The 13,297-nt window shown below is 40.2% G+C and overlaps 1 protein-coding gene across 1 annotated transcript; it reads right to left on the bottom strand.

The window, feature by feature from the left end:
• Nucleotides 1-3,889: 3,889 nt before the first annotated feature.
• On the bottom strand, nucleotides 3,890-12,503 carry LOC110509084 (ras-related protein Rab-18-B). Its single transcript, XM_036966464.1, has 7 exons — nucleotides 12,324-12,503; nucleotides 11,717-11,772; nucleotides 11,462-11,523; nucleotides 7,369-7,441; nucleotides 6,900-7,021; nucleotides 6,572-6,638; nucleotides 3,890-5,623 (listed from the first exon to the last, which is right to left on the bottom strand). The coding sequence occupies exons 1-7, from the start codon at nucleotides 12,389-12,391 to the stop codon at nucleotides 5,451-5,453; spliced, it is 621 nt and encodes a 206-aa protein (XP_036822359.1). The 5' UTR covers nucleotides 12,392-12,503; the 3' UTR covers nucleotides 3,890-5,450.
• Nucleotides 12,504-13,297: the final 794 nt, after the last annotated feature.

The raw sequence follows: 13,297 nt of genomic DNA, 5'->3' as shown, positions 1-13,297 counted from the left end.
AGAGCAAAAATAGAACTGAGGATTTTTTCAATACTAAAGACCAGTTTTCATCAGTTTTCACCATGAGGTGAACCCCCCCTTTGGTAGTCTCACCTCATGGTCTGGGTATGGAGTATAGGCGTCCGCATGCTTCCCAGACTAACAGGTTCGGATGAGTTTGTGTATATATTATACGCCATTTTATGACTTTTTTGTTTGTGTTGGACTCCAGTAAGGGTTTTTTCAGATTTTCGGGCACATTATAAAAAAAATAAAAAAATAAATGTATAGAGGCCAACCGGAGTTTAGAACTCAAAGTTTTCGCACCTTCTTCCGTGATTGGTCAACTGTAGGGATTCTTTAATAAAGTCTTTGTTGTCATTCAACGAGAGAGACGACTTGTTTTCATGCACATTTTTTAATTGAGAAATACAGCACCAAACATCTTAGTAATTGCGTGACTACGATCTCCACGGCAAACACGGCAAAATCAATGACCGATTTCTTGAGTTACTGTATCTTAGATTCATTCTGACTCTTTTTAGGAAGTGTATATTGGCTACAGCTTCTCAAAATGGCCAAACAGTACTATTTTCTCATTTTTCAAGCGAAGGTCTTAAGTGAGTTTACGAGCACACTCGTTTGGTTAGCCTAGCCGACTTTGGCTAGCCACCAGTCGAACTGAAGCAAGTCCATCCAAGTAACCACATGACTTTAAATATGCTGAAAAGTGGAGCAGAGACAATGGTGTGCCAACCTGATTCTTGCTTCTTTGGAATGCTGCTGGCTTCTTCTTCCAAGACAGACAGTTCCACCTACCAGATAACCTACAGTTCCTTCAGAAAGTATTCATACCCATTGACTTATTCCACATGTTGTTGTGTTACAGCCTGAATACAAAATTGATTAAATATTTAATTTTTTTCTCTCATCCATCTACACACAATACCCCATAATGACAAAGATAAAATATATATTTTTTGAAATGTCTACAAATGAAACTCAGAAATCTAATTTACATAAGTATTAAGACACATAAGACACTTCAAATTGAGCTCAGGGGCATCCAATTTCCTTTGAGATCTCATTACAACTTGGGAGTCTACCTGTGGCCAATTTAACTGGTTGGACATGACTTAGAAAGAAACACCCCTGTATATATAAGGTCTCACAGTTGATGGTGCATGTCAGAGCAGAAACTATATCATGAAGTCCAAGGAACTGTCCGTAAATCTGGCAGATAGAATTGTGATGAGGCATATACTGTATCTGGGGAAGGGTATAAAACAATTTCTAGAATGTCGAAAATCTCCAAGAGCACAGTGGTGTCTATCGTTGGGAAATTGAAAAAATATGAAACAACCCAGAATCTGCCTAGAGCTGGCTGGACAACCAAGCAAGAAGGACCTTGGTCAGGGAGGTGACCAAGAACCCAATGACCACTCTGACAGAACTACAGAGTTCCTTGCCTGAGATGGGAGAACCTGCCAAAAGGACAACAGTCTCTACAACACTTCAACAATCTAGGCTTTATGGGAAAGTGGCCAGATGGAAGCCACTATTGAGAAAAAGGCACATGACAGCACGCCTGGAGTTTGCAAAAAAAAGGCATGTCATAAGACAAAAGATTCTCTGGCCTGAAAGCAAAGTGCCTGGAAAAAAAACAGGCACAGCTCATCACCCGTCTAACACCATCCCTACTGTGAAGCATGGTGGTGGTAGCATTATTCTATGGGGATGCTTTTCAGTGGCAGGGACTTGGGAGACTGGTAAGAATTTTTTTTAAACTATAAATGAATAGTGCCAAATACAGGAAAATCCTTGATGAGAACCTGCTTCAGAAAGAAAGAAGCAAATGACCTTAGACTGGGGTGAAGATTTACGTTCCAACAGGACAATGACAGCAAGCATACAGCCAAAGCAATGAAGCAATGCTGGAATGGCTTCAGAACAAGAATGTGAAAGTCCTTGAGTGACCCAGCCAAAGCCCAAACTTCAATCCCATTGAAAATCTGTGGAAAGATTTGAAGATTGCTGTTCACTGACACTTCCCATCTAATTTAACAGAGCTTGAGAAAAATCTCCAAGGAAGAACGGGAGGAAAATCCCCAAATTCAGATGTGCAAAGTTGATACAGACATACCCCAGAAGTCTCAAAGCTGATACAGACATACCCCAGACGACTCAAAGCAGTAATCGTAGCCAAAGGTGCTGCTAAAAAACGATTGACTCAGGGGTGTGAATACTTATGTAAATGTGATATCTTTATTTACATTTTCAAAAACTTCTAAAAACATGTTTTCACTTTGTCATTATTGGCTATTGTGTGTAGATGGGTGAGAGAGAGAGAGAAAAAATGGATTTAATATATTTTGAATTCAGGCTGTAACACGACAACATATGGATTAAGTCAAAGGGGTATGAATCCTTTCTGAAGGAGCTGTATACTAAACGGTTAACAAGTCTCATTCATTCACCACTTCCTGCCTTATAGTATTTCTATCGGATTGTAATGTTTGAGCGATAAAAACATTTAAATGGGGGGGGGGTGTCAATGTGTGTATTTCTTTATTGTAACCGTGAGATATATTTGATTACATGAGAACTGTGTTTTTGACCATTGACTATTTAAGAAAAATTCTCAATTCTCACAAAAAAATTCTCAATGACTTGTTATATTCACTTTTAAAAGACTGGATTTGTATCCTAGGTATAAATATTATCACAACATAGCAGTGGAAATACTTTTGAATTAATACATTTGACTAAATAAATGTGAAACGTGTTCAACTTCTCTTGCTAATCCAATCCCACTAGGCTATACCTCACTAAAAATGATGAGTTTAGTTTTTTTTTGCTCATAAACCACTTATGTCTTGGTCTTATAGAATGAGTTTTAAGGCTGCACAACCATACAACTGTTTTATTTTGTTTTTTTATCACTGTATTGGCCATCTGACAGAGTGGACTTATCATGATGCATTTTGGGGACATTCTCCTGACACTGAACATACGCATATAATCATACATTGGGCTCTGAGACAATACCCTAAAACATAGCTTAGTAGCATTTTCCACTGGTCCCTTTCGCATGCTTTGGTGACATCATGAGTAGCGTGTTCAAAGTCTTGCACGTTGAGCTAGATCAGTAGAAGTTTATCAGATCTATCCAACGAGTGGACAAAACATTATTTACACTGCTCTTTCCATGACATAGACGGTCCAGGTGAAAGCTATGATCCCTTATTGGTGTCACTTGTTAAATCCACTTCAATCAGTGTAGATGAAGAGGAGGAGACATGTTAAAGAAGGATTTTTTTAAAGTCTGGAGACATGGATTGTGTATGTGTGCCATTCAGGGTGTGAATGGGCAAGACAAAATATTTAAGTGCCTTTGAACAGGGTATGGAAGTAGGTGCCAGGTGCACCGGGTTTGTGCCAAGAACTGCAATGCTGCTGGATTTCTTGCTCAACAGTTTCAAATCAAATAACATTCTGAATTTTCCCGTGTGTCAAGAATGGTCCACCACCTAAAGTACATCCAGCCAACTTAACACATGGGCCAGCATCCCTGTGGAACACTTTTGATACCTTGTAGAGTCCATGCCCTGATGAATTCAGGCTGTTCAGGGGGGGGTTGCAACTCAATATCAGGAAGGTGTTCTTAATTTTTTGTACTCAGTATAAATACTGCAGTTTGGTTAGGTATAGCTAACATTGACATTCAATACAGTTCAACAAATAAAAGGACCTTTGGACTGTATTAAAGATACGATTACCATAAGAAAACAAATAGTGAAAGAATACCGGTATGCGCATTCCCCACAAACATTCAGCTCGTAAAAATAGCCTATTGCAGTAGAGAAATAGTGCTCTCGAGGCAACTCGAACAACAAACTCAAAACATTCCTCTTCTTCCCATTGTCTTTTATTTCAGTTTGAAATTATACAAACTGTCATGACCGAGCACAACACCACTTACAAGTGTCATTTGAATGTTATGGTATAGATAGATATAAGGTGATTAATGGATGGAAAACGAGCCCACTTAAATTTAAAAAAAAAAGGTCAGACAAAAACTGAAGATACAACAAATAAACAGGATAGTTATTTAAAATTAAAATAGCAAAACATGCAACAAACATACTGTATATCTTGCTACAGATATACAGACTCAAATCTGTCTTGACAATGGGTTTTTGCATGTACGTGTGGCGTGACATGACTGTGTGTGTAATATGTTAGAGTGGACCATTAGAGTGGACCATTTAACAAGACAGGCATGAGAGAAACCTGTTGGGCCGATCCATGTAAATTGCATCCCTTTTCCAGACCACGGGATACACTGAACATCCATAAGCATGCTTGAACTAACGACCATTATGTAATAAGAAGGCTTGATTGAAGGGCTTGAGGTCAGAATGAAACCAAGTTGATTATTTGTATTTTTTTAAAGAGAAAAACAACTTTATTTTGCAATAGCTTTAATAATAAACTTAACCTTTTTCCCCCCTTCAACATTTGAGCCAGTAACAGCTATGGATAAGCACATCACTAGGCTCACAACGCCACACGGACGGACTGTGGTTACGAAGACGTAAAACATTGCATGCATGTTCCCACATCAGGAAATAAAAAGTGGAAGAAAATATAAAATATTTAACAGCTTGGAATAGAGCAATTACCAAGTAAATAAAATGGAAGGGGATAAAAAAAAAAAAAAAGACAATTGGTTGTCAACCAGTGGGATACGTTTGAAGTGTACACACTTCTTCCACGTTAAATGGATGTCTGTCTATGACTAGGCGCACAATGCGTGGTGATGAACGCCTGTCAGCTGTTACGAAGTGCTTATGGGGCGGGGGGGGGTTAATAGGCCTGCAAAACACTAGCTAGGACAAAGTGAAGGTGCGTGGAAGGTCTGAAGCCCCACCCCACATCGAAGGACTCTACCTTCATCTATTGGTCCTACGGTAACCATAGTTAAGGCATGCAGATCTACTCATCAAGTAGAAAACGACATAAATAGCGAAGGTATTTGCGGTATAACTTGGTAGGCATTTGACATGACACAATGATCCTATTCATAATGTATTGCATAAACGTGTAGCAGAAGGTATTGAATATAGTGTAGAGAAGACATTCCCTGTTTCACCATGATGTGTTCGACAAGACGCACAAGTGACTTGGTGTGGTTAACAAACTTGATAAAACAAAATGTACCTCCTTCAAGCGTGATATTTTACACATGATGAAAATCAACTGTGTTCTCAACACGACGCACTGTGACAACTGGCTGGCGGTACAGGAAGAGTGCAAACCGCAAAGTCCCTTTGTACCGAGACATCGGAAAGTGCAGATGAACCCTTTGCCGTGACTCAGTATATAAACACACACACAGTATATTAACGGACTCTTAATATCCTTCTCAGGTTCTGGTTTCCAGTATGCCGTTTGGGTTGGTTCCAGGTTTACAGTACGGAACAATATCCTCCACAGCCTCCAGCCCCGCGCTGCTCCTGGTCCCCCAGCTGAACACCCCGTGGCTGGGCGTTGCTTTCCCAAAGCCCTGGAGTCTGGAGAATCTTCTCCACCAGCTCCTCGAAGGCACACTGGACACCATCCCGCGTTTTAGCACTGGCCTCTACCAAAGTGGAAGGGCACATTAGTGTGATATTAGCATTAAGGGGGATGCAACAACAACAAAAACTCACTTCAAAACTATTTTAGGGTCTGTTTTGAATAAAATGGGAGCAAAAGTGACAGTGGGTATACGTTTTCAGACTATTTCAGTTCAAGTCCCAGTAGCTGATTGTTTTTAATGCAACAAAATATGTGCATGACAAGTGCCATTACAACATCGGACTGGGATGGATTTCTTCACCCCGAGAGTGATGTCCGATTCACCCAGTCCACACATTAAGGTCCTTTTCTAAGGAGATATCTTTACTCTGTTGATTTTCTGACTTATGATGGATGATGATCTTGATTTGGGTAATTTAGATTGACATGTGTAGACATACACATTCAGCGTTCATAAAATGTCAATGTTCGCATCAAGAAAAAGTTGTGTGTGTGTGTGTGTGTGTGTGTGTGTACACACACACACACACACACACACACACACAGGGCACTGTGTAGCCTACACGGCACATAGAAACAAAAACATTACCCTTTTCCATAAACCCTTTTCAAAACCTTTAATTTAGTCATTCTAAAATGGAAAGTCTTCAGAAATGCTATAACCTAATTTCAGGAGGCGATTGGAGCTGGGAAATAGAAACACATGTAGACATGAGGTTTGACAGATGATTGACTGCAGATTTGCGATCGTAATCCAGTTCTCCTGGAAGGGCTGCATCCTTCAGTGTTGTGCTGACAGTGGAGATTAGGAATGTCAAAATGGAGAGTTACAGGATGACATCTGTGCCCGAATTCAAGAGTCTGCACACTTGTTGTAAAAGCTAGTCTCCAACTGGTATTTACTCACCAAACGGTGAAAGAGATCTTTAAGTAGTAGACCCCATTAACTTGAGTATCCGGGTTATTGTACTCAGACGCCCAGCTATTTTACAAAGACCCAAGAACTTACCAATAAAAAGCATGGAGTGTTTCCTTGCGAACTTAAGGCCTTCGTTTCGGTCAACTACACGGTTTTCCTGAAAAAAAAAAAAAAAAAAAAAAAAAAACGGAACTGTCAAATTTAACAATGGGTTCACATAACAGAGGTTAGCCTGTGGAATGTGTAACGGCATCAGGCACAATACCAGCAACACAAAACATTGCTAAGTGATAGGACTTTATTTGTTGCATTCCAACACGGGAGACAATGGCAGCTAGGTGACAATATAAGAGAAGCGCAGCTGAAAAGACAGATTCATGCCAGACAGGTATGACCCACAATGCACTGGGACGCCCACCTCCTTATCAATCTTGTTCCCAACCAGCATTTTGACGAGGTCGTTCCGTGTGCAGTACGTCTCCAGTTCGTTCAGCCAGTTTTCCAGCCTCGTGAACGTGTCCCGTTTAGTGACATCGTACACTAAGAGCAAAAAAGAGGAGATTAACAGTGTCTGTACCTTATCCACATCTACAATTAAAATGTGTTATACAAGCGCGGGGGTAGGGGGTACGGAAATCATACTGTGGAGGTCCACAGTACTAGAGGTTCAGAATTGAGAATGTGAGTTGAATGGAGTATTTGAAATAGGCACCTCATTTTTTGGGAGACCAGGGACTTCTCAGAGTATGACTGCTTCGTAATTTTACATCATAATGTCTAAGATCGTATGGCCAGGAGGAACCTGATCCTAAGTCAGCATGTTTAGTACATACGGCTCCAGACGTGATAATAATATGTTCACCACTGTTGGTCAAACAAACACTCACCCAGTATGACTCCCTGTGCACCACGGTAGTAGCTGGGCGTCAGGGTCCGGAACCTCTCCTGTCCTGCTGTGTCCTAACAGGCCCAAAAAAACAACAACAACAACAACCGGCGTCAATGAGAGAAAGCAGTGTGTCAATTTTCAGCACTGAACACAGAAACTGTTACCCATGCCCTGCCAGCGTCAAGAGGAATTCACTTCGTAGAAAGTATCAACACGCAGCATTATGGATAGGAATTATAACAACTTTTTCAATTAGTTTATGAATATATATATTTTTTTTGATGAGTCACAATTATCAAAATTTGATGAGACTATGAAGAGATTCACATTTAGTAAATACTAAAACATGTCAATCTTCCCAGGTCCTGCTAGGGTCGTGGATTTCACTTTGGGAGGCCAACCTTCCGCCGTCATAGCTTCTCTATGTGACACATTAGACAATAGCACCATCTCATGGTGCAATCCCATGCTGCTTGCATCTCTATCCTTGAACAAGCTGTTCTACAGTGCCTTCAGAAAGGAAGAGTCACACCCTTTGACTTCTTCCACATGTTGTTGTGTTACAAGGTGATAAATGGTTCTGTCAACCATCTACACATACACCATCTTGATTAGATAAGTATTCAAACCCCTGAGTCAACACATGTTAGAGCCACCTTTGGCAGTGATTACAGCTGTGAGTCTTTCTGGGTAAGTCTCTCAGAGCTTTCCATACCTGGAATGTACAATATTTGCACATTCATTCTAATTTTTTTATTATACTTCTTTGCTCTGTCAAGTTTGTTGATTGCTAGACAGCAATTTAAGTCAAAAAGTGTAACTAGGCCACTCAGCAACATCGTTTTTATTTTTAAATAACATTTTATTTCAACTGACTTTCCTAGTTAAATAAAGGTTAAGAACAAATTCTTATTTACAATGACGACCTTCCCTGGCCAAACCCGGAGGACGCTTTGCCAATTGTGCGCCGCCCTATGGGACTCCCAATCACGGCCGGATGTGACACAGCCTGGATTTGAACCAGGGACTGTTGTGACCCATCTTGCACCGAGACACAGTGCCTTACACTGAAGTTGCTCCCGAGTGGCGCAGAGTTTATCTTTGACCTTGGGTTTTAGGTTATTGTCCTGGTGAATGTCTCCCAGTGTCTGCTGGAAAGCAGACAACCAGGTTTTCCTCTAGGATTTTGCTTTGTTCGATTCAGTTTCCTTTCATATTTTTATTTTTATTTTTAACTCCCTAGTCTTTGCCGATGACAAGCATACCCATAACATGATGCAGCCACCACCATGCTTGAAAATATGAAGATTGGTACTCAGTGATGTATTTGCCCCAAACATAAGACTTTCTATTCAGGACATAAAGTACATTTCTTTGTCACATTTTTTTGTTGTTGCAATATTACTTTATTGCCTTGTTGCAAACAGGATGCATGTTTTGGAATATTTGTAATCTGTACAGGCTTCCTTCTTTTCACCCTGTCAAATAGGTAAGAATTGTGGAATAACTACAATGTTGTTGATCCATCCTCAGTTCTCTCCTATCACAGCCATTAACCTCTCTGTGATATTTAAAATAGGCTTTACGGCGAAAGCACACCAAACGATTATGTTAGGTCAGCACCTAGCCACAGAAAAACATACAGCCATTTTCCAAAGAAGCAGAGGTGTAAGAAAAGTCAGAAATAGCGTTATAAATATTCACTTACCTTTGATGATTTTGATCGGAATGCACTCCCAGGAATCCCAGTTCCACAATAAATGTTTGTTTTTTTCCATCATTTATGTCCAAATACTTCCTTTTTGTTCACGCGTTTAGCCCAGTAATCCAAATGCTCAATCGCTTAGTTCTAGGCTACCCTGGGGCGGCAGGGTAGCCTAGTGGTTAGAGCGTTGGACTAGTAACCAGAAGGTTGCGAGTTCAAACCCCCGAGCTGACAAGGTACAAATCTGTCGTTCTGCCCCTGAACAGGCAGTTAACCCACTGTTCCCGTCATTGAAAATAAGAATTTGTTCTTAACTGACTTGCCTGGTTAAATAAAGGTAAAATAAAAAATTAGTTCTGACGAAAAGTTTTAGTACAGTTCGTAGAAATATGTCAAACGATGTATAGAAACAATCTTTAGGGTGTTTTTATCACACATCTTCAATAATGTTTCAACCGGACAATTCCTTTGTCTTTAGAAATGAAAGGGAACGCAGCTACCTCACAGCCACGCACATGATTTAGTTCATGGCATTCTGCCAGACACCTGACTCAAACAGCTCTCATTCTCTCCCCCTTCACAGTAGAAGCCTGAAGCAAGGTTCTAAAGACTGTTGACATCTAGTGGAAGCAGTAGGAAGTGCAATATGACCCCATAGACACTGTATATTGGATAGGCAAAGACTTGAAAACCGACAAACCTCAGATTACCCACATCCTGGTTGGATTTTTTCTCAGGTTTTTGCCTGCCATGAGTTATATTATACTCACTGACATCATTCAAACAGTTTTAGAAACTTCAGAGTGTTTTCTATCCAAATCTACTAATTATATGCATATTCTAGCTTTTGGGCCTGTGTAGCAGGCAGTTTACTCTGGGCACCATATTATCCAAGCCACTCAATATTGCCCCCCCAGTCCCAAAGAAGTTCAACTCTAACGGTTTTAAAAATCACCATTGGCCTCATGGTAATGAACCCTGAGCTGTTTCTTTCCTCTCCAGCAACTGAGTTAATTAAGAAGGACACCTGTATCTTTGAAGTGACTGGGTGTATTGATACACCATCCAAAGAGTAATGAATAACTTCACCATGCTCAAAGGGATATTCAATGTCTGCCTTTTATCGATTTTTTACCAATTGGGGCCCTTCTTTGCGAGGCATCGGAAAACCTCCCTGGTCTGTATGGTTGAATCTGTGAAATTCACTGCTCGAATGAGGGACCTTACAGATAATTGTACGTGTGGGGTACAGAGATGAGGTAGTCATTCAAAAATCATATTAAACCCTATTATTGCACACAGAGTGAGTCCACGCAACATATTGTGACTTGTTGAGCAAATGTTTATTCCTGAGCTTATTTAGGCTTGCTATAACAAATGGGTTGAATACTTAATGACTCACATAATTCCACTTTGACATTATTTAGTAGGCTAGTGACAAAGTATACATTTAAAACTCCGGCTGTAACACAAAATGTGTAAAAAGTCAAGGGGTGTGAATACTTTCTGAAGGCACTGTATGTAGTTCTTCTGAAATAGAACATCTTGGGATGTGTTCAGGAGGCAGGAAAGGAACAAACGTTCTGAAACTTAGGAGGTAACCTATCTGAATGTACAATAACATGGACCCAAGGACAGTCATGTTTGCATAAAATAATCAGAAAATGACCATTTGCATTTCAGGTAAAATAACAACCCAATGTCCAACCCCAGGTCAAACTAGCTAGCAACATCTAGTTAGCCAAATGTCCATTAATGTTTCATATGTATTTCGAACCTGCACCCAAAAGAATCGGTTCAGGGTCATATTTTAACCAGCATGTACTGTACGAAATGTACGAAATCAAAATGCGCGTATCGACTCATTGATTTACTCCCCTTACAACTGGTATGTACTTCCAACAAAAAGTCACAAAAAAAATACAATTAAAACATACTTGCAACCGAGAAAGGTCACAGGTCAGAAGACTACAACAGGCATTGTCCAGTTGCTTGTACATTATTTATTTTGACCTTTGTTGGAAGTACCTCCCAGCCGTAACGGCGTAAATGAAAATCGCCGCTCAGTGAAACTCCTTATTTGGTGATAAACATATTTTTACATTATAAAGCTTGCAGAGCTGGTGAATGAGAGTCTGAGTCAGAGCTTTCTGGGCATTAGAGAGGTCTATAACACACAGATACTGGTTCCACCATCCGTTATTTACCAAAACACTGGCAGGTGGCAACTTTGTTTTTGTGTGCACTGCAGACTGTCCCTTTAAGAATGTGAATTTCCTGACGTTCACTTCACAGAGTACGTTGGCCACACCTTAGAAAAATCTACCTAATTACAGTGAAAGAGCTTAGATTCGAATGATAATACATGACATTTTCATACACTTACCCAAATAGCAAGCTTGGCACTATTCCCATCCACTGCAATTGTTTTTACTTTGAAATCCACACCTGTGTCAAAAAGAGGGAGGCAGGAGCAGACTCAAGTGGAGACCCATAAATATGAATAGCCTAATGTGTGACATAACAATATTCCATTGTCACATAGGCCTAGCAACGGTGTCAAAACGGCTGTTAGCGTGGGAATGCTGTGTTTTCCCCTTCCCATTAACAGTGCACTGGGGCATACTCCTTTAGGACTTACCTATGGTTGCTGCCAGGTCTGGGTCAAAAGTATCGTCTGTGAATCTCAGGAGAAGACTGTTTGGGATACAGAAGGGAAACACCACGTCTGAGAGCAGACATTTTAACACTGACACACCAGATATAGCCTACCTAGCCCACAACCTATGAAAACTATTTAGTTAGCAAACTAACAAGGGCTGGGATGGGTTTGCCACATACCACCAGCTCCAGATAGCTAGCTTGTAGATCAACCGGTATCTGGGCAAACGAGAAGGACGTGACAAGATCTCCTCTGTACCCAGAAAGCTACTCGTCGTTTCGTTTACCCAGCAGATTGATTACTGGTTCTACTAGACAAAAATAAATAACTAACACGTAGCTAGCAATTTACCTGCAAATATTTAAATAATCATCAAGTAAGATGATAAAAAAGCAAGTGTAGGAAAGTTATTGTTATTCCCAATTCAAAGGACAAACGGATGCAGCTGGTTATACAGCTAGCGTTAGCTAATGTGTTAGCTAAGAAAAGTTACATAGTGTAGCTAAGGTTAGCTCAATATAACGTTACTAGGCTAAATAGCCTTCCTGTAATGAGCAAAACTTCAACAACAAAAATACTATCTTACCTTGACTTGCCGACACCACTCTCACCAATTATCAATATTTTCAAAGTTGTCAACACGTCGTCGTCCATATTTCTAACGTTTTTCTAAGCTGTCTGATAATCAGTTTTTGGGGGGTGTTTGTCTGACGTTGACAGTGCGATTTTCGGCTCAGTGCTGTGACCGCTACAACAGTAACGAAGCACTTCCGGTTCGTGGTTTTTATTCTTCCTTCAAAATAAGAGTACTATCTTGTAAACTGTGTAAAATGAACACTGTTCGTTAATTGTGAAGGCAAACATGATCGAAAATATGGAAACGTTTCAACATTTATTATAGTATATTAACTTGTCTCACACCTTAGTTCCTAGTGAATACACCCCTGGATGTGTCTTATGGAACATACATATTGCTGTTACAGTCTAGGAACCATAGTTTAGGTCCATATTTACCAGGGGACCCTCCTGGTTAACCAGTTTGATGACTATGTTCAGTATTGCCAGTAAAAGGGTGAAGCTAAATCACATGTGTTTATCAGTCAAAGTCTCACTGATATGCATATGAAACATTCTCAAAATAAATTCAAGAAAACTGGGCTGCTGTTTAATATTTAACCATATTATCATTATAAATGCCCATTTACAAGTCTATAGTTTAGTCTAAACTCCTCTTGCTGTTGCTGATGCATTTAGGAGATAGAAGGGGCCCTGTGATAGACTAACTTCTGTCTAAGGGGTGTACTTGTACATCAAGCTGCCTCACACTACGGAAACAAGAGATAGACTAGTGTCCTGTCTAGGGGGTGTACTTGTACATCAAGCTGCCTCACACTACAGAAACAGGAGATAGACTCCTGCTCCTATGAGTCGTTCCGAATAGCACAAGCTTAGGCTACCTACTTACCTGTTGCTGTGCTTGTAAGATAAAAAGTGAAAGTGGTTAGAGATAATCAAATCATCCTTAACAATGTAGATCATTATATTATTTTTAAGTGGGAC

Source organism: Oncorhynchus mykiss, chromosome 28 (assembly GCF_013265735.2).
Source record: "Oncorhynchus mykiss isolate Arlee chromosome 28, USDA_OmykA_1.1, whole genome shotgun sequence".
NCBI classification, from domain to species: Eukaryota; Metazoa; Chordata; class Actinopteri; order Salmoniformes; family Salmonidae; genus Oncorhynchus; species Oncorhynchus mykiss.
This window is presented reverse-complemented; position numbering and strand designations above follow the sequence as displayed.